Raw genomic sequence first — 24,793 nt, 5'->3', positions numbered from 1 at the left:
TGCCCGAAAATTAATAGTGGTACAAAAGAATACAATTTATTCTATTCAGGGGTTTGATAAAAGGATTTCACAAAGTGGGCAGGAAATGCTAAAATAAAGTGATACTTTGATAAATTAGCTTCACCAGCAAACTGCTTTTCAACAGTTTTTCTACCTCTTCTTTCACACCCTTAGCAACATTAGCACTCGATGATGGCCTCTTTATGCTTTAAATTGTGCGAATCATCCATGTAGGCAGCAACAAGAGCAAAAACACCCACAAAAATATTCACATCACAATTTCTTGAGATTTTAACAAAGGGAGATTTAGCAGTAAACGAAGAGATGCCTTTTGTCATGATGATGTACCCGTATGAAAGGTCTGTTTAACAAGTAAGACATTTTCTCTGTGATCAACTTGGGAGGTGTCTGAGAACCGAGGTTTGACTGTATTTTACTCTGTAGACTCACATATGCCCCCTGAACTGGGACAAGCTATTTTTCAAGAGCAACAGGGTCATTTTCAGCACAAGTTCATAAAAAAGATCGCAAGCATGTCATATGTGAAAAGTCAGAGAATTTTATTGACTTTTATATGTTCTTGGAGAAAATCATTCACATGTAAAAGTTTGAAATTTGATATGAGATTTATTCACACTTTATTTTACACATAAATTACTTAATTTGGGGATCAGACAATTTTTCATTTCAAGAGGACTTTTACATGATTACATTCACAAAACTGGCACACTATATTAAAAAACGAAATCAAACAGAGCTAGACAAGTATGCAGCTTTATGCCAATTGAAATCTCAGCACACACCACTCCTCATGCATGATTGTGGAAGTATCTGCTGTGACCTTACTAGAATATGAATGGACAATGTCTGAGGTCATGAATGATTGTTTATAAAATAAAACCTTTCTCAAGTGCTTCTCATTTTGTTATAGAAAAATATTACAAATAAAAATTAGTACTATTCAAGGTGTCCATTTCAAAATCACATGATATACAGGTTCAAGCCATTTCCCCTCTCATATAGAGACATCACCTCACGCTGTGCAAGGACGGAATCGGCCTCAATGCACCCTGGCAGCGTGACCAGCTCAGTGATGACATTCACTATGCCGGCTGATTGAAAATGGGAGTGAACGAAAACAGTCAGATTGGGTTTGCTCATAATTTGTTCCTAGTCTGAGACTCAAAAAAACTGCCAGAGAAACATGACAAAATTTGTATTTCTTCCTGATACAAGAAATTTGTCTAAAAATCTGTAACTATAAGACAGATTTGCTTTTTAAAAGAAATGATTAATATTTTTTTCATGGTTAGATTCTTATTTAGAGAGGATTCAAATTTTTAATTTGGGCCCTCTTTTCCCGGAGGGTGGGAAGGATGGTTCAGTATTACCAGGTTTATTCAACAAACACAGGGGTGTTTCAAAGAGGACTACAGAGCACTGTTACAATCAAACTGTAAGTTTCCTTTTCTTAGATTTATGTAAATTTTAAAGAAAAGGGATCTCTCATAAGCTATATACAGCAGTTTACACTTCAGTGTTTTTCACTTGATATACAGTTAAAATTAATTTATGACAAATACTTGTCACATGAATGTGTGTAGGCACATCTAACTCTGCAGCTCTACTGGAGGGGAGAGGTCTTCTGGGGGATCATGATTCTGGATTCCATTTCCTGAATAAGTGGAACTGAACACAGGGTCAAGGTTACTGTGCTTGTTCTTTTCTGAACAGATAATGGTAAATATACATCAACAAACAGGTTTCTGAGAATGCTCAGGGTTGTGCTGCTTGAAATCACAGAATAAAATATTGGAAAATACAAGATAATGACAGATCAGCTAGCATCCTATAAAATGTTATTAAAATTATAACAGATTCTGTCTAGAGATGTGTGTAATTTGTAGGAAATTAGGAAAATAGTGTTTTCTCAAAAGGTTCTTTGAACTAAAATAAATTTATATAAAAGCAAATAATGTTGCACCTAACTGTATTCCTACACTGTACTCATAAAACTCACTGCAGAGTAGAACACACCTCTGAAAATTGATGAAAGTATAAGAATAAGCAGCAAAAGACACAATTATATGTCTTATTTTCTAGAACAAATTATTCCTTGATTTTCTTGGCAGTACATGGGCATAAATGTACTTACATGCAACATGGCCGGTACTTATTACCTATATTGGTAGGCCGGGTTGTATTTAGCCCTATTTTCCTTATAAAGATCAAGCAGCCATGCTTTCATAGTACAGATGTATGTGGTTATACATGCATCATAGGTATACATGTATATACAAACACACACACGAAAGTCTAAATATCAAGTTAAATTTCAAAATTACTTTTTAATTGCTGTATTAAATTGTAATGATTTTGTGAATGCACAATTTTGTTGAGAAAGGAAAAGCTTAGAAAATTTTTTAAATAAATTTTCAGAGAATGTAGAAATGTGCAAAAAAAACTAATGATGTAAAATTTACAACATACAAGGGCCTGAAAACTGTACCAGACAACTACATACGTTAAAGAATGAATATTCTTTATTGAAAAAAAGTGATGTAACTATTAAAGAAAAATTTGACTTCCTTGCCACCCCAACCTTATAATTCACCATCTAGAACAATATACTATTTTAAAAAAGTACATATTAGCTTTGAGGTGAATGATAATAAAACAATGTGAGAAGACTAAAATAGTACCTGTATAATACACCAATTCTTCCCAGCCATGTTTATGCCATGCTGCGTTCCGTATATCTTCCCTTGTCTGAAGGTCCTTGTAAGCTGAAATAACCACACAGAAAAAACAAGATGTAAACCAAACAGAATGCCCTACATTCCACTCGTACACCACTGAGTATTGACCCAGCTGCTCATCCAGTTTTCACGGAGACTACTTTGGGAATTTAGTACCAGCTTTGGGCAAAGTGAGGGTGATTCTCAAAGACAGGTAATTGAGAACTCATCTCTGCATATCTCAATACTCTTCTGTATAAACTAGGAAGCGGGGAGTGAACACTTGGGACACTGACTGGGGCCAAAGGAGGAGGGAGAAGGGCACTGCCTAAGAAGACACAGGAGTAGAGTCTGGCCTTTCTTGGTCACTGAAATCCACGTTGTTCCTGGCCTCTGTCTGCGTGAGGCGGATCCTGGTGGACCTCTCACCCTGCTGTTGCCCCCTAAAGCCTCGCATCTTCCCCATGGGACAGAGTTAAAGGCACTGTCCTGTGTCCGCCACAGCCTGTCAGAGCTTTGCCCCTCACACTCTAGTGCCTGCCTGTGTCTATCTCCTGACTCCTTCACCTGGGCGTCCCCATTCAGACATGCTGTGGGCATGGAAGTGAACGGAGTGTGCACATGGCGTGACCTCTGTTTGCGAGTCAAAGCACATGGTGACCCTGACCTATCAAGTACATCCCTGTGCAGCTCATGTATGGAGTATATCTAGGAGGATGTGCAGGAGCCACTCCCGGAGGCCTCTCCAAGCTCAGAGGGCGAGAGTGAAGAGGCCTGACTTTTCAGTTTATATCCTCTGGACAGACCATACACTATTTAAAACATAAAAACGACTCTACCCCTACCTCAAATCAATGAAGGTTAGATTTATATAATTTTTTTTAAAAATATATTTTATTGATTTTTTACAGAGAGGAAGGGAGAGAGATAGAGAGTTAGAAACATCGATGAGAGAGACATCGATCAGCTGCCTCCTGCACATCTCCTACTGGGGATGTGCCCGCAACCCAGGTACATGCCCTCGACCGGAATCGAACCTGGGACCTTTCAGTCCGCAGGCCGACGCTCCATCCACTGAGCCAAACCGGTTCCGGCTGATTTATATAATCTTAAAAGGCAGGAACACAACGCATTTCTTAAAGTTCTGTCTCCAAACCTACTACATTTGAAAACGCTTACACTTATGAGGTCAAATCTCAGCTAGCGAAAAACCCCAGGACACTGCTGTCCCCGAGGTTCCGTGGAGATGCGGGTTATTTGTGGCATCTGTCATTGGGTGCAGGGTTTTCAGTCTCCTAAATGCCCGGGAAGCCCCGCGTGTGCAGCTGAGATGAGCACCTGGTCGAAGCAGTGATTGGTGGGGGGAGGATGGGGGGTCTCCTCTCCAGACCCTGGTCTGCAGGTTGCTCCAGGAACACAATGTAAAAACTACTTTTCTACCTCAGCTTAACCATCAGTCCTGGGCCCCTGGTACATACTCTACCATTCAGCCAGTCTGCACTTTGTAGTTTTCTGAGCCCTTTTTCTAATTTCTCATGTCTCCATCACTGTTCTAGCCTTTCCACCCCACGGTTACCTGCCAATCCCATCTAGATCCTAAGTTTAGCTACTATTCCACCTTTTATTAATTTTCGCCGTGTTATGATCACACACTGCCTCGGGGCATGCCATTCATGTTTGCTTTACCCCTCATTAGCTAGGTCACCGTACCTCTGTAACCCAGACAAGCCAACACAGCAGGCAGACGGGGTGTGGCACCTGGTGGGACCAAACAGGTCAAACTCACCCTTAGATCATTGATATGGTCTGGAAATAAGTTAGGCTTTTTATTTCTTTAAACTTTAATAACCATTTACAAATGTGCCCAGAATGTTCCTGTTCCAGCAGGGAGAGAGACACAGATAGCCACAGCTGTGACTACTGGGGCTCAGGAGAGTGACATGCACTTCGGGGGGAGGGGGAACACTGAGTCAGGCCTGAAAGATACCGAAGAAGGAAAAGGCCAGATGAAAACAAGACCCCGACAGGCAGTGAGTTCACGTGCAGGGAGCTGTCTCTGAGGCAGCAATGGAGAGGGTGCAGGGTCCAGAAAGGACGGTAGGAGCCATGCCGTGAAGCACTCAGTAGCTTTACCATCTTGCTTCTGCCATGGTTGCTGACTTCACCTCTCTGATTCCTTTCACCATTATCCCCTCCTGGATGATCAGTTTACCAGAAGTCTATGGACACTTGTGCTGTTGACCTCTCATTCCAGACAGCCCAGAACTTAGCTTCCATTGTGACATTTGCATTTGCTAAAGTTTCAGATGACTGACTTGAGATACCCTTTACTGCCCAGTACATTTTATTTAGTAATAAACTGTGAAGTCCCAGTAACACAAAAATGAAGGAATAAAACAATAAATACCCCAAAGATGATGCACCATGTATAACTGCCCAATCTGAGAGAAGAATCCTCCAACAGCTTCATCACCGTCCTGTCTGAAGCGAATTGCACGAGCCCTGCAAGGAAAAAAAACAAGGTTCAGACATTGAATTAGGATGGTCACAACAATCAGTAAATTTCCTCCATACTCGGAACAAGTTTTTCAGAATAAGACTAATTTTTTAAAAAAATTATCAGATGCAATCGAAAGTTATTTTAATATATGTAACATGTAAACGTACCTTTCTATAGCTATACTAGCCATTTTTGTGGGTAAACATTAATGACTATTAAAATAAAAACATGAAGATATGTGGTTACACTGCTGATTCTTTTTTTTTTTTTAATAGAACAAAAAAATAAATTTTTTTTATTGATTTTTTACAGAGAGGAAGGGAGAGGGATAGAGAGTTAGAAACATCGATGAGAGAGAAACATCGATCAGCTGCCTCCTGCACACCCCCTCCTGGGGATGTGTCCGAAACCAAGGTACATGCCCTTGACTGGAGTCGAACCTGGGACCCTTCAGTCTGCAGGCCAACGCTCTATCCACTGAGCCAAACTGATTAGGGCATGCTGATTCTTCACATAAAGTCAAGAAAGGTGGCAGAGGATAGGACCAGTGAACTTAAGAATGGCTTCTTCCAAAACTCGCTGAAAGTGAGGGAAACCTGGGTATGAAGACACCCGAGATGCCACAGGGAGAACGGGTTGAGAGATGAAGGAAGCACCCCTTCACAGCAGCAGGAGACAGTGACTTGCAGAATCACAGGAGCTCTCTGAACTATAAAGGCGATTTGCAACCTCTCGGGAAGCACACAGGACCATGAGGGTGGGACTTCTTGGCCACACAGCATCAGGATCAAAACTGAAGCTTCTGCTGGGTATTTCTTCTTACCAGAGCAAACCATTAGGAAAATGAGTATCAAATGGCATTCACTGTGTATTATGTGTGGAGGAAAGTATGGACATACGTTGTCTCTATTCGTTTAACATGAAATTGTGATTAAATTGGTTGACAATTGGCATCTGTCTTTAACTTTCCTTAAGACTTCCTATTGCAAAAGGTATCAGCTCTTCAAACACCTTCTTTCATATCTGCTCCAGGTACTTTATTTTTATATTTAGTGATGCATTTGAAATCCTAAAAATATTTTGAAATGTACATATTTTCCAAAAGCAGTTTTCTAGAATCAAAGCTGAAAAAATTTATATCAACACTACCTAGGCTTTCCATCGTGGTCCCAGAGTTGGCAGGACTTGGGAAGATGGGTTTATTCTAATTCACTGTGAAGAGCTGGAGGCATATAGCAAGCATGCCAATCTACTAATATGTACAGTGAGACATAACCCTCTAGGGATGATTTTCAATTGAATTGATTCGTGAATTCCTTTCCTGGAGGCAAACTTCATAGCAACTGAATTAGAACATCACCAAAGGGTTAAGGGGTAGGGGTTAGAGCAAGGGCAACCTGTGGTGGGAGGGAGGAAGCCAGGCTCCTTAAGATCACTTCGCAATCCTCCGCTCTCATCCACGTGCCCCACGCTTTCAGGTTCTTTTCTGGTGAAGGAGGGATCTCTTGCTATTGCCCCCATGGGTTAGCCCCAAATGATATTAAATTCTTTAACTTTTGCATTTAGAATTAATTGATCAATGTCTTCACAAAAATTACAAATCTGATTGGTAAATTATTGAGATTAAGCAAATCACATTAACGTGCATTCTAACTCAGAAGGAAAAAATACTCCTTCATTGCCAGTGATAAATATTCAGGATTATTCATTTCATTCTGAATTTTTCCAGCTCAGTTACAGTGGGCAGAGAAGACATACTTGCCTTAGCCTGGTCATAATCAGAAGCATGTAGTGAAGAGGAGATCACCATCTTAAAATAGTTACCTATGTGCCAAAATATAAATTGAACGCTGAACTGGTTTTATAAGTAGTTTTCAAAATAACTGAAGAATAATCTCAGTTCTTCCTCATGGATTCCATGGTGGGCAAGTTTTAATTAGTAACAGACAAAAAAACAACAACAAAAAACAACCCCAGAACAATCCGACTCTATGGACAACTAAATTATTACATATACAAGCTCCTCTCCCCACTCAAAAAAACCCTTAATAAAACGGTGCCTGTAATAGTATACGAGGGAAAGTGAGTTTGCCACCCCCAATTTTTTTTTAAGTGTTTGATTCCGCAAATTTCAGAGAATAAACAGATAATCCCATCATCCTAATATTCTCTGAGTGAAGAAAATCAGATTTTAATATATGATGACCTAAAATCCTAGTGCCAGGACTGAAGGCAATAGGAGGAACAGTCATCAAGATTTTTGAGACATTACTTTAAATTGGTTATTTTTAGGAAATGAAAGACTTCCCCTAACTGCCTAAGAGAATTTAGATAGAGGACATGCTACAGGAAGGGAGCTATTGGCAAAGATAACTACAGTGTAAGACGGACCAGGTGCCATAGACGGGGAGCAAGGCCTGTTTGGTCAAAGTCCTCTCCGTGTCTCACTATTAAAGATGGCCCAGCAAACATTTTTTTTTTTTTTTTTTAAGGAAATGTTTGCTTTTTCATCTCCATGTGAATTGCCTTGCTGCCTTTGAAGTCCCAAACCACAACTCTCCTCTTCTCCTTGGCTTAAGATGGCATAGAAGCCTTAACTGCCAGGTATGTCCTAGGGTCTCATATTCTTATGGAACATACATAATAAATTTGGTCATTTTCTCCTATCAATCTGTCTTATGTTAATTTGATTATTAGTCCAGCCAGGATTTAAAAGGGTGGGAGGAAAATGTTTTTTTCCTCCCCCATATGTACAATCAAATATATATTTCTTAGTTTTCAAAATAAAGGAATTTCTAACTTTGCATTCTTTAACCTTTGATGACCTAAAAAGAAAAGACTCATTAGAAATAAAGATCACAGAACCATTTTTTGGAGCTAGAACAGTTCTTAAAAATTATCTAGTCCAATGCAAGAAATTTTGTAACAGAAGAAGAGCATATATGTTGAAAATAAAAAAAGTCACAGGTTCTCCTTTAAGGATAAAGATGAACCAAGGGTCAATAGCTGACCAATGGCCAATAATCTACTCTTGCATACCTCTTAATTATTGAGGCTTTATATTATTATACTAGAGGCCCAGTGCACGAATTCGTGCACTGGTGGGGTCCCTCGGCCTGGCCTGCAACCTCTTGCAATCCAGGACCCCTCGGGGGATGTCAGACTGCTGGTTTTGGCCGGGTCCCCGCAGGCCAGGCCAAGAGACCCCATTGGTGCACGAATCCATGCACCGGGCCTCTAATACGCATATAAGATCTTTGGTTAATCTCTTCCTGCCCTCCCTCCTGCCTCCTTCCCTCTGAGATTCATCAGTCTGTTCCATGTTTCCATGCCTGTGTGTTGAGTGTCTGCCCCCTGGTGGTCAGTGCGTGTCATAGCTACTGGTTGAACGGTTGCTTAGGCTTTTATATATACAGATATTTGGCTTGTCTTTTCTCTTATTACAATAGTCAGGATTTCCAAATACAACATACAATTACTAGAGGCCTGATGCCCAAAATTCATGCAAGGGCCTTGGCCCTCACAGCCCCAGCTTTGTCTGGAAGGTTGTTTGGCTGTCCAGTCTAATTAGCATATTACGCTTTTATTATACAACTAGAGGCCCAGTGCACGAAATTCGTGCACTTGGCGGGGCGGGGGGGGGGGGGGTTTTGTCCCTCAGCCCAACCTGTGCCCTCTCGCAGTCTGGGAGCCCTCAGGGAATGTCCGACTGATGGCTTAGGCCTGCTCCCTATGGGAAGTGGGCCTAAGCTGGCAGTCGGACATCCTTAGTGCTGCCGCAGAAGCGGGAGAGGCTCCCGCCACCACCACTGCACTCACCAGCTGTGAGCCCAGCTTCTGGCTGAGCAGTGCTCCCCCTGTGGGAGCACACTGACCACCAGGGGGCAGCTCCTGCATTAAGTGTCTGCCCCCTGGTGGTCAGTGCGCGCCATAGTGATCGGTCGTTCCGCCATTTCGTCTTTCCGGTCAATTTGCATATTGGCCTTTTATTATATAGGACTAGAGGCCCAATGCACGAAATTCGTGCAAGAATAGGCCTTCCTTCCCCCAGCTGCCGGCACCAGCTTCCCTCTGACACTTGGGACTCGGACTTCGCTCCAGCAGCTGGCAGGCACCTGGGCTTTGCTCCGGCCGCCAGCAGGCACCCGGGACCCAGGCTTCCCTCCAGTCCCAGCTTCGTCCAGAATGAGATCCAATCTAATTAGCATATTACCCTTTTATTACTATAGATCATAATGGTGAAAGTTGGTAGTATTTTGTTTTAATGGTAATGAGGATGCTTCTTGTGTTTCACCATTAAGTTTAAAGTAGCTGTTAAAATGGACAGATAGTTTTATCATTTAAATCAGGGCCAGCAAACTACAGACCTTGAGCTAAATCCCACCCTATGCAGCTTGTTTTTATGGCCCAGGAACTAGGAATGGTGTTCACATTTTTAAGTGCTTGAAAAAAAAAACAAATTAAAAAAATTTATTTCATGACACATGAAAGTAGGAAATTCAAATTTCAGCATCCATAAATAAAGTTTGTTGGAACACAGTCACATTATTCATTTACACACTGCCCGAGGTTGCTTTCACATTACACAGCAGAGCTAAGTAGCAGTGACTGACATAGCAAGGTCCACAAAGCCTATCGTATTTACTATCTGGTCCTTTACAGACAAGTTTGTGCCAACCCCTGATTTAAATAAAATGTTCTTTATTCCTAATTTTAGTGCTTTTTTAAAATTAGGAATTAGCGTCTCTAATAAAATGTGTCGAATTTTATCAAATGACTTCTGAATATGAATTAAGATGATTTTAAATTTTTCAATTATGAAATACAAGAGGACCAGTGCATGAAATTTGTGCACTGGAGGAGGGTGGGAGGGAATCCCTCAGCCCAGCCTGCGCCCTCTCGCAGTCCGGGAGCCCTCGGGGGATGTCTGACTGATGGCTTAGCGCTGACGCAGAGGCAGGAGAGGCTCCTGACACCGCCACTGTGCTTGCCAGCTGTGAGCCTGGCTTCTGGCTAAGTGGTGCTCCCCCTATGGGAGCGCACTGACCACCAGGGGGCAGCTCCTGCGTTGAGTGTCTGCCCCCTGGTGGTCAGTGTGTGTCATAGTGACTGGTCATTTGCCGTTTGGTCAATTTGCATATTAGGGTTTTATTATATAGGATTTCAACCATTCTAGTCACCTAGATTTTTAAAACATGAACACTACATTTTATTGTATTTGCTTCAGCTCTTTTCGCATTGTAGCTCTCTTTTATTCCTCCTCATCACCAACCCTGCCTTCCTCCCTGATCAGTCACTACTCTTTGGAAGTAGTTCTCGCTCTTGAATATGAGTCTTGTTGTCCATGGTTTTATATTTCTACTTTATATGTATGTATCTATGAACAATAGTTATATCTTTTTATATAGCTCTTGTTAAATATCTTGTTTTTATAACCTTTTTGTTAAATCTTTTTAAAATTTACATAAAAGACATCATGTTGTACATATTTTTAACTCTCTCCTCAATGTGGTGTTTCTAAGATGGCTCTGTTAACAGATACAGATCAGGTTTACTTTAACCACTGTATAAAATTCCACTGCATGAATATACTATAATCTTTCCACTAAGGCTCAGAGCTTGTCTACAATATGGCAACTGCAACAGACTTTCTTTTCTTATGTGACCACTAGTTTTTGCCATCCTTTCAACACTTACCACTCAGGATGTGCCAGACCTTGCAAGCAGCTGTAGAACTGGAAACTGAAGGCGCTGCTGGGGTGTGATAAATGCTCTAACAACGGCATGGAAGCATGTGTTGGGGGTGCAGAGGCCAGAGCAGGTTTTGGGCACCTAATTCCAGCCTCATTGTATGTGTTACATTAATCAGTTTCCTCACTTTGAGTCATCCTTGGATTCGTGTATAAATTCTCTTTAGTGAGGTATGTCATTGGTAGCTCTATCAAGGTATATTTTACATACCATAAAATTCACAAAAGTGTACAATCCATGCTTTTAAAGTAAATTTACAGGCTTGTGCAGCCATCACTACAATCCAATTGCGCAAAAAGATCCCTTGTGCCCCTCTCCAATCAAGACTGGCCATGTGTTGATAATTATTGAAGCTAAGTAATGGGTATGGAAAGAGGGGAATCCATGGATTATTCTCCCTAGTTTGTATATGTTTGAAAAATTTCATAATAAAAATGTCAAACAACATAATAGTCTAGTATCAAATCACAGCATTATCCCCAGAATTTACCCCTAGACTTAACATGATGGCCTAGTATCATATATTACTACGACTTACAAACTCACCATTTGGTAATATACTCACCAGTAATTGCCCCATTCAATCATAGTTCCTGGCTGAAAAGAGATTTGAATTTTGGTTTGTTAGTCCTCTTATGAAGAAATATAGAATAAAAGTGTAATATAACAAATGAGAAAACTAACTTAAATATTAATTTTTAATAATGTGACATGTAACAAATTAAAAAATGCAACAAAATATTATTATTCACTGTGTTCATACTTATCCTCTAGTGGAAATAATAGTCTATGGGTTCATATAAGAAGATAACATACCGGGTGGGGGCAAAAGTAGGTTTACAGTTGTTTGTATGGGAAATAATACAGTAATTAACACATAATAACACAAGAATAAACTGTTTCACCTACAACTATAAACCTATCATAAGTCATTCAGTTATGGTTGCTATCAAAACCATGCTTAGGCCCATCCTCCAGATGTACTTAATTATTAAACTGTTGGTAGATATTCATTCAGACTTTATTGTGAAAGCTTTAAAAAAATTCTATTTAAGTAAACTTAATAAGGACATCAGGTTGAATTTCCAGTATAATGGTGAGTGTTGAACAATGTTGCTATCTGGGCTTTCTTGCTATTAGTCATTTAGTGGACGAACATCTAGAAAGTCTTACAAAATATTATTTATTCCCTTTTAACCTTATAATCTTTAATCTAATAAATTAATGAATCAATTTATTCAATAGTCACACATTTATTAGTTGCTCTAGCTCAATTACATTAGATGCTAAATAATGTAGCTAGTACTGCATTTTAGGTCTTTCCTCTTAAAAATAGAAATGCTATATAATGTCAAATAATATATATTATGTATAAGATTAGAAAAGACAAAAGACAAAAAAGCTTAGCAGAAGAGAAGGAATGAGAAACTATGAAGATTAAAAAAAAAAAAAAAAGAGGACCAGATAGGGGTGACAACGAGCCAAAATATAATGCCAAACAAATCACAGAATGTACACTCAACTTTTTTATCAGCATTAAGGGTACTCATGAGGAACAGTTCACTCATATTTCAGTACTTACTCGAAGTTGGTAAGATCTGAGTTCATATATATTAGGTCCTGGCCGTGGAACAGGCTCATTCCAGAAACTGAATTCTAATAGCAGCTGATTCTTCCTGGAAAGAAGCATGTTGCTTCTTGCCTTCCGGAAATGCAAAAATTCCTTTGAATGAAAAAATGTGCTCATGAAATCATCTAGTATTTATACATAAGCCCGCTTTAGTAACAGTTGCATTCCTCCTATAATAGAATACTATTACAAATAGGGTCCCACTGTCCTGAGACAGTCCCAGTTGACATCTTTTTTTATTTTTATTTTTTGGTTAATACTCACCCGAGGATATTTTTCCATTGATCTTTTAGAGAGAATGGAAGAGAGAGGGAAAGACAGAGAGAAGTATCGATGTGAGAGAAACATATCCATTGGTTGCATCTCCTGCACGCCCCTGACCAGGGCCCGGACTGGAGAGGAGTCTGAAACCAAGGTACATGCCCTTGACTGGAATCAAACCCAGGACCCTTTGGTCCGCAAGCCAACGCTCTATCCACTGAGCTAAACTGGCTAGGGCCCTGTTTACATCGTATCAAATCAGCCCAATGACTATTACCATTCCCTTTCACTCTCAAGTGTCCAGATTTAGATGACAAGCTACATGGCCACCCTAATTATTTAAATGACAATATAAACAAATGCAATTTCCCACTTTTTAGGTTCTTCTAACAGGGGGTGACAGTGTAATAACAACATGAAGACTACAAACCATCAAAGAATTGGGAGTATCTGAAATCTTGCTTCCGGGCAAGTTTGGCTCAGATAAACTCCTAAAAATTCAAAAAAACAAAACAAAACAAAATCAAAGAATCCAAAAGCCATTTATATTTGGACTGGGAAGCTATACAAAAGGTTTTCTTTCCTGCCCAGCTGGTGTGGTTCAGTGGTTGAGCATTGTCCCATGCACCAAGAGGTTGCTGGTTTGATTCCTCGTAAGGGCACATGCCCGGGTTTCAGGCTCAATCCTCAGTAGGGGTGTGCAGGAGGCAGCCAATTGATGTTTCTAACTCTCCCTCTCCCTTCCTCTCACTCTAAAATCAATAAAAAAAAATTTTCTTTCAAATGGGTTTCTTTACTAATAATGTCTGTCTGTTAAAATTCTCTCCACTAACATGCACCTGTTAGGGAGGGAGAGGATAGCAAAGTCAGCCCAAGGTAAAGAATATGTGGCTAGATGTTCCTGAAGCAGGTGTCAGTTAACCAAAGGCTGATTGTGTCTAGAGTGCTGACTTACCGGTTTCAAAGTACCAGCTTTTCAGTTTCTAAGTACAACTGACTTTTAGAATGAGAACTGCTATTTTAGCCCTGGCTGGTGTGGCTCAGCGGCTAGGAATGTCATCCTATACACTTCTAAAAGGTCCCAGGTTTGATTCCTGGTCAGGGCACATACCTAGGTTGTGGAATCAATCCCTAGCCCTGGTTGGGGCATATATGGGAGGAAACCTATCAATGTTTCTCTCTCACATCAATGTTTCTCTTTCTCTCTCTAAAAATCAATGAAAAATGTCCTCAGGTTTGGCCAGCGTGGCTCAGTGGTGGAACGTCGACCTATGAACCAAGAGGTCACAGTTCGATTCCCAGTCAGGGCACGTGCCCAGATTGTGGGCTCGATCCCCAGTGTGGGGCGTGCAGGAGGCAGCTGATCAATGATTCTCTCTCATCATTGATAATTCTATCTCTCCTTCCCTTTCCCTTCCTCTCTGAAATTAATAAAAATAAAATATATTTTTTAAAAATGTCCTCAGGTGAGAATTTAAAAACAACAACTGTATTTTAATAATATTATAACTGGTTACTTTATGTTTGCATACATCTTCAGAGAGTCCAAATAATAAAAGTTTTTACTACAAAAAACACTTAATTCTGTACTAACATCACTATATCATTAGTGTAAAAATGTAAACATTTGTCAAAATCATTACCTGATTTTCTCTGAGTTTATTCATGACCTCCGTGAGGGCGGGATAGCCTCCTTCATACCTCCAGAGGTGGACTGGAATATATTTTAAAAGATAACATACATTTAGAGTTTCATGATACTCTTACCTTGAAAATATTCCAGACGTGTATAATATTAACACAGTACAAAAGTTCAATGTGCCATATGTTGCCTATGAGTTACAATATAAAGTTATAATAACAGATTCAAATATTAAAACAATAAAAAAGTTTTTGCAATGAATTACTGGAGAAAGGACTTTAACCATAAAACCAGACTGAGACTTGGAAAGCTTTGATTATAAAAACAAGCATGAAATTAAATATTACATAACGGCTTAAGGAACAAGTGTTTATTCCAAAGACTTCTGCTTCCTACCAGCTTGATCCTGCTCGCCATACCACGTGTTCCAAGTCCCCACCAAAGTACAAGGGTAATGTTTATCTTCATGAATCTTTGGCAACACCTCTTGACTTAAAGAGAAGAGATAGCAACACTAATTAAACAACCAACAAAATTATACCAGGTGGACAACACATGATCAGTAACAGGAAAAAGGTCACCTACTCCATGTTCTGATAATTGACCTCAGAATATATTTATGATAAAACAACATGCAAAATTAACCTTTTCGCTGAATTCTGTTCTACTCTGATACCCCACTTATCACAAGCTTAGGTTTCTGATACCCCCAACTTGAGTATAGTGATAAAAATGATAAAGAGCTAAAGGTTCCAAGATTCTAGGAACTATGGGTGCCATTTGCCATTCCAGAAAGAAGTACTTAACAATGGTGATGTTTATAAAAGCCAAGTTTTGCTGGATTCAAAGATAGGAAGAATAAGGGAAATGGAAATAGTAGGAAAAGAACATGGGAAAAATAAGAAAGGGAAGAAAGTAATGTTTAAGTCAGGGGAGACAGCACAATCAGGCAGCGGTAACGGGGCAGAGAAAAGTCGGCCGTAAGAAAGGAGGAAGACAGAGCTAGAACACAACACAACTTCAATAGTTCCAAAGGACATTTCGTGACAGTAGAATCCAAATGAAAAATACAACAGAAAGCAATGATTAGGTTCTATTCAATGCAACCAACTGAGGGGATCTGAGTGTATCACGTAATCCCACACCGGACACACCACCCATTCCATTACCACTGACTGCAGAGAGCAGAGGCAAAGCCACGCCAGGTCATGGCAACGTATTACCTGAACAGAGGTATCAGAGCTTGGTTCTATAGAAACCTTCCTATAGTGCAGATTCTAATTTACAGGGAAAGGCAAAGGAGACATAACTATGCCATGCCAAGAGAAACGCTAAGCCTTTCTTTTTTTGAATAGAAAAATTATGATAAAAAGTATAATACAGGTTCAACAATGGATACAAAAAGACATCAAGGATCAGAATTGGAACCAGTTCAAATTAGCTGCTGACACTGAGTGATAGTAAACTAATAGTCACCACTAGAGCTGGGGCACCAGGATAGGGTTATACCAGTGATGGCGAACCTATGACACGCGTGTCAGAGGTGACACGCGAACTCATTTTTTTGGTTGATTTTTATTTGTTAAATGGCATTTAAATATATAAAATAAATATCAAAAATATAAGTCTTTGTTTTATTATGGTTGCAAATATCAAAAAATTTCTATATGTGACACGGCACCAGAGTTAAGTTAGGGTTTTTCAAAATGCTGACACGCCGAGCTCAAAAGGTTCGCCATCACTGGTGTATACTAACAGTCAACAGAGAAAAGGTTAGAATGGTCTATGTCTAACTAAACACCCATAAAAGTAAATGCCACCCTTCTAAAAATACACATGGTGTGGTCATTGTACTGACTCATATAGACTTATGTTCAGAACCAAGAGGAGATTAATGGGAATCGGGGCTGGGATTGTTAGGGAAATGAAAGGGGCTTCCTTTTTGTCATATGGCATGCGCAGGAAGTAAATAACCCTGAACTGGAGCCAGTGTAGGAGGAAGCCTGTACAAATGACCCAGGTGGGTCCAGGAAGGGGGCTGCCAGTGGGGCGTAGGTTTTCACCAATACAAAGTCACCCATGGATTTGCAGCCAACCCTCTTTGTGGGAAGCCCCCAACCTGCTTTTGGAAGCCCTGGCCTTACCCGGAGGTTGTAAGGTAGGTAATACCTACACCCAGAACTGGATAGGTTGGAAAGAACCTCATTGTTGGGGCCCCAACAAACCAGGCAGGAGTTAAGTCTCTAAGTACTGAAAACAAGGAGCTGCTGAAGTTTCAGAGAAAGGAGAAAAAGGACAAGAGGAAGGAGAAAACAGAACTCAAGCAGATCAAGTTGACAAAGTTTTGCACAATGGATTACAGGTTGAGGTGGAAGTATAGATACAGCTACAAGTCCAGGAAGGAGTCAGAAAGTAGGTACTTGGAAATGGGGCTCAACAGGCTGGGAAAGAGAGATGGAGAAGGAAAAAGCAGAGAACTAAAATACGTGTCAAATGGAGAAGACACTGCCTTTAGTAACTAACTAATCACAAACAACTAAGGAAAGGGTTAAATAAAACCATGGTGATTGACACATACAGCGATGTTGAAAGAGCAAGGTGATTCTATCTGTTGAGTTTGAAGGAAGAGCAAGACATCCAAATAGAATTATGAACAGACAGAAATCTGAGACAGGAGATGAATAAAAACAGGATAGGGAAGATAACTCAAGGAAACATCAGCATAGAGAAATAATTTCATTTTATGAGAAAAGATTTAGAAAATAAGTGTCTGCCTTTTTAAGGGCATTTTTTAACAAAGAAAATTGTGCTGCAGTAATAAATTCTTTACTAATGTTATTTCACAAACCACATCCAAAAATAAAACAACAGGTTTTTGCTTCTGAAAATTTTGCTGATTCTGGTGACAGAATCATTCTTCCCTTATGAAAGTAGCAGATTTTAAAGGTAAAAAAAAAAAAGCTTTTAAATTATATCTGCTCATTAAAATACTATTTCTATTAACTTAATTAAGAACTGATGCACTTACTTTCTCTTTAGTCTCAAAGTTTACAAGTTCTGTAAGTACATATGGGTCACAAATCATGAGAACCTGCTGAAGGGACTTGAATCCTGGCGAATGCAAGATGTGGGAAGAAATGGCAGCTACATGCCAACGGGACAGTTTTACTGAGAAGTAAAATGGGAAACAATTGAAGTCGCAGGGACACAAGTTCTAATTCCTAACACTCAAAGCTGCCCAGAGACGGAATGTATGAATGTATCTAGGCACAGGCAGGCAGGAAGGTGTGCAGAAAGGACTCAAGCACTGGATGAGGTGATGGACTAGACAACCTTGCAAGGTTCCTTCCAACCCTGAGTCTAGTAACATTCTAAGGTTATAGCTTATGTGATGATTTACTGTCTGAGTGCTTACAAAATGCCCTTTGTAATCCCATGCAGAGCTCAATTTAAGAAGCCTCTGAGCGTTCAGCTTTAAGAAAATGGAACAAAGATCTCACTCTGCTATCACGTGCTGGTTGAACTAACAAATATTAAAATCATTATTTTCCCCAAGTAAACGATAGTTTGGTATACACACCAAATTTTGTTGTATGCTTCTAGGCATTCCGGTTTAACATTGTGAACTGAAACAAAAGAAAATTCCACGATGAACTTATGAACAAAGGGAGAAAAGTCAACTGTGAAGATAGCAGACCTATCACTCACACTGTATTTTGTATAGACTGCTTGTTTCCCTTTTGGCTAGGAGATTAGAGTGAGCATCTTTTCTTGGATCAACTTTCCGGACAAATAAGGATTTTAACCAGCTGTCTTCTCGAGGTCTCTGACTGGAAGACGTCAACCCCCTATGGAATAATAAATACAAAAATTTGAGTTTCACCGGAGGTACAAAGATTTCAGTGTCTCTAGGTAGTGTCACATGACACACTGTTTCCATAAATTCACCGATCATTCAGCCAGCATGCCTTGAGCACCTATTCTAAGCACTGCTCTAGAGCCTGGGATACTACAAAATGCCCGCTTTTCCATCATGTAGTTCTAAACAGCAGGAATAAAGTGTAAGGCAGTAACTTGTGGCTCTCCTAACAGAGTTCTCATGCTTATCTTTGCAATTTCCACTATGTTGTTTTCCCTCCTGTAAAGCAATTTTTTAAAAAAATATTTTTTTATTGCTTTCAAAGAGGAAGAAAGAGAAAAATATCAATGATGAGAGAGACTCATTGATTGGCTGCCTCCTGCACACCGCAAACTGGGGGTTGAGCCTGTAACCGGGGTATGTGCCATGACTGGGAATCAAACTGGGACCTCCTGGTTCATGGGTTAATGTTCTACCACTGAGCCATGCCAGTCAGGCTGTAAAGCAATTTTTAAAAAATATATACTTTTATTGATTTCAGAGAGGAAGGTAGAGGGGAGACAGAGATAGAAACATCAATGATGAGAGAGAATAATTGATCAGCTCCCTCCTGCACACCCCACACTGGGGATTGAACCTGCAACCCGGGCCTAAGCCGGCAGGTGGACATCCCCCGAGGGGTCCCGGACTGCAAGAGTGCACAGGCCAGGCTGAGGGACACCCCCCATCCCCAGCGCACGAATGTCATGCACCGGGCCCTCTAGTAACATTATATAATTTGCAGGTGTACAAGACTATAATTTGACATTTGTGTACTGTATTGTTTGCTCATCACCCCAAAGTCTGGTTTCTTCATCCTCCCTCCCACCCACTGCCCCTCTGGTAACCACCATTCATTTTGTTGTCTGTGTCTGCGAGTTTCTTTTTAAGTGCCTACTTCCATACTCTTCCAAGTGGAATTACAAATCTTTGTAATGTCCCTAGAGGGCAGTGTGACATTATCTTATCAAAATTAAAACTGTGGCCCTGCCTAGTTTGACTCAGTGGATAGAACAGACTAGAGCAGGGGTCCTCAAACTTTTTAAACAGGGGACCAGTTCACTGTCCCTCAGACCGTTGGAGGGCCAGACTATAGTTTAAAAAAAAAACTATGAACAAATTCCTATGCACACTGCACATATCTTATTTTGAAGTAAAAAAACAAAACGGGAACAAATACAATATTTGTATTTGCATGTGGCCCGCGGGCCGTAGTTTGAGGACCCTTGGACTAGAGGGTCCTGGGTTCGATTGTGGTCAAGGGCACATGCCTGGGTTGTGAGCTCGATCCCCAGTGGGGGGCATGCAGGAGGCAGCTGATCAATGATTCTCTCTCACTGATGTTTCTAACTCTCCCTTTCCCTTCTACTCTGAAGTCAATAAAAAAATATATTTTTTAAAAAATTAAAACTGTGTAGGCCTTTTGGCCCAATAATAGCACTTGTAGTTATGTCCTACAGGCAGCTATATTTAGATAAGTACATCAAGATGAATGCACAAAAACGTTCATTATTGCCTTGTTTCCAGTTTGCTCCTGATACCGGCAACTTGGATATTCATTAACAGGGACTGGTCAAATGAATTAGGGAATATCCCAAATCAGAACAGAATGAAATCATTAAAAAGAATGAGCCAGATCTACATGCACACATCTCTAAGAGAAATTATGTGGAAAAAGCAGGCACTGAACAGTATCATAAATACACAAAGTGAACTGCTAATAAGTGATGATGGTAGAAAAAAATTGACTTGCTGCTTTAATGAACAAACATTACAGGCAATTTTCTCCCCATAAGAGATTCTTTTAGTTTAAAACTAATTCATAGGATATTATCACAAATAGCTAGAAACCAGATAAAAAGACCTTTGAATGATGTAAGCTTACAAATACAGAAACTAAAATATATAAATATAAAATTATCAACGTTTTCTATAATGACCAAGAAATATAAAAATACTTTTTCAAATCCTTCAAAGATTAAAAAGCTGCAAGCTGATAGTAAATAAGCAAAATAAGTTAACACCAATTATGCAATTTTTCTTACAAGTGCATAGGAGAACAATATGTAATCTTAAATGACATTTGTGAAAAGATGTTTACAATTCTTCTATCTTGCTTTTACCATATGTAAAATTCCAGAGAATTAAGAAAGTGTTAAAACAAACTTTTAAAATAAAAAAATGAACTATATATAACAATTAGCACTTTAGCAAAACCTAAAACATATGGTATTTGTTTCTGTTTTCAATTCACTGGTTGATTATATAAATAAACTCATTCTGAAGAAGGCAATTCACCAAATGAGTCATGCTCAAATTTATTTCAATAAAAATAAAAATGTTTTGTCAATTTGTTTAGTGTCTTAAACACACCACATTTTGGAGTGTTTGCATAATATCAGGAAGCAAAATGGCAAGTATATAAAATTAGTGAGTTGCAAAGTAGAACGTTTTATGGTTTGTTAATGGGACTTTGTATAATTCTTGTTTTTCATTTTAGAGTTTAAGTTCACTAAACAGAAATTGTTTATTTTTTTTGTCTTGTAAATAAATTGTAAGAACCTAGGAATAACCATTATGAACAATTAAGAAAGGAGTTCAATGAAAGTTTCTAAAAGTATCAGCATTAGGAAATTTCCCAAAGTAATTTTTTCCCTCCTCTTTAGAACTTATGGGTATTATAAGTTAACTAGAGGCCTGGTGCGCAAAAATTTGTGCACTTGGGGGGGGGGTCCCTCAGCCCAGCCTGTGCCCTCTCGCAGTCTGGGACCCCTCGGGGGATGACCACCTGCTGGCTTAGGCCTGCTCCCCAGGGGATTGGGCCTAAGATGGCAGTCAGACATCCCTCTGGCAGCCCGGCAGCCCTCGGGGGATGTCCACCTGCCAGCGGGGAGCAGGCCTAAGCTGCAGTCAGACATCCTTAGCGCTGCTGAGGAGGCAGGAGAGGCTCCCGCCACCACCGCTGTACTGGCAGCCATCAGCCTGGCTTGTGGCTGAGCAGAGCTCCCCCCTGTGAGAGCGACTGACCACCAGAGGGCAGCTCCTGCATTGAGCGCCTGCCCCCTGGTGGTCAGTGTGTGTCATAGTGACCAGTCATTCCCAGTCTTTCTGCTGTTTGGGTCAGTTTGCATATTACCCTTTTACTATATAGGATAGAGGCCTGGTGCACAGGTGGGGGCCGGCTGGTTTGCCTTGAAGGGTGTCCTGGATCAGGGTGAGGGTCCTGCTTGGGTGCCTGGCCAACCTGGGTGAGGGGCTGATGGCTGTTTGCAGCTGGTCACACCCCCTTCAGGGTGGGGGTCCCCACTGGGGTGCCTGGCCAGTCTGGATGAGGGGCTGAGGGCTGTTTTCAGGCTGGCCGGGACTGAAGCTCCCAGCCTCTCCTTTTTTTCTTTTCTTTTTTTTTTATTCTGGGATTTATTTACCTTCTATAATTGAAACTCTGTTGCTGTCACTGGTCTCCCAGCTCTGAGGCCTCCGCTGGCTGAAAGCAGGTATCTGGGGTTTGTTTAGCTTCTATAATTGAAACATTGTTGCTTTTGGAGCTCAGAGCTGGGCCGCGGCAGGCCGGGAACCTTGGCTTCCTCCATCAATGGAGCAAGCAAGCCTCATGTTTGCTTCAGCTGCGTGGCTGCTGGCCGCCATCTTGGTTGGCAGTTAATTTGCATATCACCCTGATTAGCCAATGGGAAGCGTAGCAGAGGTATGGTTAATTAGAGGTATGTCTTTTATTAGATAGGATAAGTATATACTGGCTGCTAGGCACTGGACGAGGTAGTTTGTCATTTCATTTAGTCCTCAGAACAATCTAGCAAGGTAGCTATTATCGAATTTTAAAGATTGGCTCACACAGGTTAAATGACCTGAGCTAAGAAGTGACAAAATAAAAGAATGAACCTAGATCTATAAAGTTCAAAATATTTTTACTAGTAAGGGATACCTCCCAAACACAAATCTCCCCCACTGAGCATCTGCCCCAGATTTTAGTAATACCAAAGGTAGATACTTTATTTTACTTTTTAATACAGTTTTACTGATTTCAGAGAGGAAGGGAGAGGGAGAGATAGAAATATCAACGATGAGAGAGAATCACCCTGACCGGGAATCGAACTGTGACCTCCTGGTTCATAGGTTGACGCTCAACCAAAGACCCACATTGGCGAGGACCAAAGGTATATACTTTAGAATGAGTAAAATGAGGTCAGAGATATGGAAATGTTTTGTAAAATAAAGGTAAGTCTAGGAAAAAGTCAATGTCACAGGACACACAAGAACCTGAGTGGCGTGTGCTTGTGAACTTTGGCAGCAACTGCAAAACAGTCTGGCCCAGCATTATCTTCAACTGACTGTGAAACTCGGAAATCTTTTGAGTGTCAGGTGACCAAAGCTGCTAATGTGCCCAGGTCACCTAGCTGTCCAAGCTTAGTCATTGAAGGGGGTAGAAGCAGCTGTGCCAACAGCTGCCAGGGTGATAAGATGCAGGCGAGGCTGAGGTTCTTTAATGACAGTGACAAACATTTCAATCAGTGGTCTTTATAAGATCACATACATATGCTGTACAGCACTTTACAGAGGGTGGGGTGGGGGCAGCACATTTTACCTTACAGACATAGCACCCTGAACGCATCTGATCTTGCAAGCTAAGCAAAGGCAGGCCTGGGTAGTGCTTGGAATGGGAGCACTAGACTTTAAATAGAGTAAGCCTTATGTGCCAGGGCTCTGTGGATATAAAGGTGAACCAGATGCTTGGCCTGCTCAGTCTCATGGGAAAAAACGATCAGTAAACAGCCTGAGTGATCACGGATACTGCAGACTCACACATACACACTGTGGGAGCTCAAGGCCTGTGAGGAGCGAAAGAGACTTCAGTGGAGACATTCTGGCTCTGCTTGGAGGACAAGAAAAACAGGTGGACAAGGCAGGCGATAATTCCAGTCAAAGGGAACAACATGTCCAGGGGCACAGAGTCATGAAACTGTATGGCATATTTCTGGAATAGCAAAGAGTTAAGGAAGGCAGAATAGAATGGCGACTGAGATAACGGGAGGGCAAGGTGGTTAGGCTCCTGGGCACCAGGCTTGCCCATCAGCTGGATTCTACCTGGTACATGGTGCAATGCTATCAAGTTAAAAAAAAAATTCTAGATGTAAAAAGCAGCCTGGGCAGTGATATGGCGGATGTACTACAGCAATAAGGCAGGGAGCATGTTGCCGAGTTGAGCTAGGGGAGTGGCCATTCTGAAGGCAGAGTGTAGATGTGTTGGAGGTAGAAGGGAGGAGCAGGAGGGGATGGGCTTGGGGAAGGCCTTCTGGTTTCTGGAAGATGTTCCATTACTGGGGAGAGAGAACCCAGGAGAAGCAAGCAGGATCTGCAGGAGGAAGCGGAGTTTAGTTCTGGGTCCATAAGCATCTCAGGCACCCGTGGGGCACAAGTGCATGTCCACTAAGTAGCTGGAACTCTGGGCCTGGCCCTGAGCAGAGCTAAGTAAGAAGTGCTGGCCGGTAAGCGTTCCAGGAAGACTTCCTCCTTCCCCTGTAAGCCGCTCTTGCAAGGTCAGCCACAATACCCCTGTTGGCAAATCCAGTTTTCTTCTGTCACCTTAACCTTTTAGCAGCATCTGGCACAGGTGGCCATTCTTCCTTGAAATACCTCTCTGGGCACTGTCACATAACTACGACCTCACTGGCTGCTCCCTTTGTCTCCCGTGCCCGCCTCTTCTTCCTCTATCCAGCCTGCAAATGCTGACAAATCCCAGGCTGTTTCTCAGCCCTTTCTCTATCCATAATCTCTCAAAGTAATATCATTCATTCCTATGACTTAAAAATTGTTACGAAAATTTTCAATCAAATACAAAGCAGTATACTGAAACCCGTGTATCTATCAACATTTAGCATTCCTATATGCCAACAACTCCCCAGTGTTTCCTGTAGCCCAGACATCTCCTTTAAGGAGTCAGATAGGTTAGAGTCATATAGGTTTAGGCCAGTGGTTCTCAACCTTCCTAATGCCACGACCCTTTAATACAGTTCCTCATGTTGTGGTGACCCCCACCCATAAAATTATTTTCGTTGCTACTTCATAACTGTAATTTTGCTAGTTATGAATCGTAATGTAAATATCTGATATGCTATATGTGTTTTCCGATGGTGGCGACCATCGGAACCGCTGGTTTAGGCCAACTGCTTGCCTCCTTGGCCTTCCCATCTGAATTCCAGCCATCTTAAACTGCTCCCCACCCCACACCTGTTCCTCCCTTTCTGACTTACTAGCAAGATGGCGGGGACCTTGTGTGCCTTATTCGCTGTTTACAATAATAGCACCCAGCATATGGTGGGCACTTACATACCAATGGAACAAATAACTCAGTAAATGG

The 24,793-nt window shown here is 40.9% G+C and overlaps 1 protein-coding gene and 1 non-coding gene across 4 annotated transcripts in view; both read right to left on the bottom strand.

Moving 5' to 3' along the window:
• Positions 1-543: 543 nt before the first annotated feature.
• Positions 544-24,793, bottom strand: part of NIPSNAP2 (nipsnap homolog 2) — a 26,344-nt gene continuing 2,094 nt past the window's right edge. Inside the window, exons 2-10 of one of the 3 annotated variants that reach the window (XM_014455346.2) lie at positions 18,231-18,370; positions 18,103-18,148; positions 14,919-15,013; positions 14,524-14,594; positions 12,572-12,712; positions 11,555-11,586; positions 5,146-5,240; positions 2,703-2,786; positions 544-1,689 (exon numbers count right to left, since the gene is read on the bottom strand). In XM_014455346.2, the coding sequence (XP_014310832.2) occupies positions 1,625-1,689; positions 2,703-2,786; positions 5,146-5,240; positions 11,555-11,586; positions 12,572-12,712; positions 14,524-14,594; positions 14,919-15,013; positions 18,103-18,148; positions 18,231-18,370 (769 nt within the window). In that variant the 3' untranslated portion in view covers positions 544-1,624. Of the gene's footprint in view, positions 1,791-2,702; positions 2,787-5,145; positions 5,241-11,554; positions 11,587-12,571; positions 12,713-14,523; positions 14,595-14,918; positions 15,014-18,102; positions 18,149-18,230; positions 18,371-24,793 lie in introns of all 3 variants that reach the window. The other 2 variants (XM_023753438.1, XM_023753437.1) reach the window with 2 other exon arrangements.
• LOC111825900 lies at positions 7,349-7,492 on the bottom strand. Its single transcript, XR_002829136.1, has one exon. It is a non-coding gene; the product is annotated as a small nucleolar RNA SNORA79 (small nucleolar RNA).

The sequence above is a fragment of the Myotis lucifugus genome, unplaced genomic scaffold (genome assembly GCF_000147115.1).
Source record: "Myotis lucifugus unplaced genomic scaffold, Myoluc2.0 scaffold_45, whole genome shotgun sequence".
In the NCBI taxonomy this organism is placed as follows: Eukaryota; Metazoa; Chordata; class Mammalia; order Chiroptera; family Vespertilionidae; genus Myotis; species Myotis lucifugus.
This window is presented reverse-complemented; position numbering and strand designations above follow the sequence as displayed.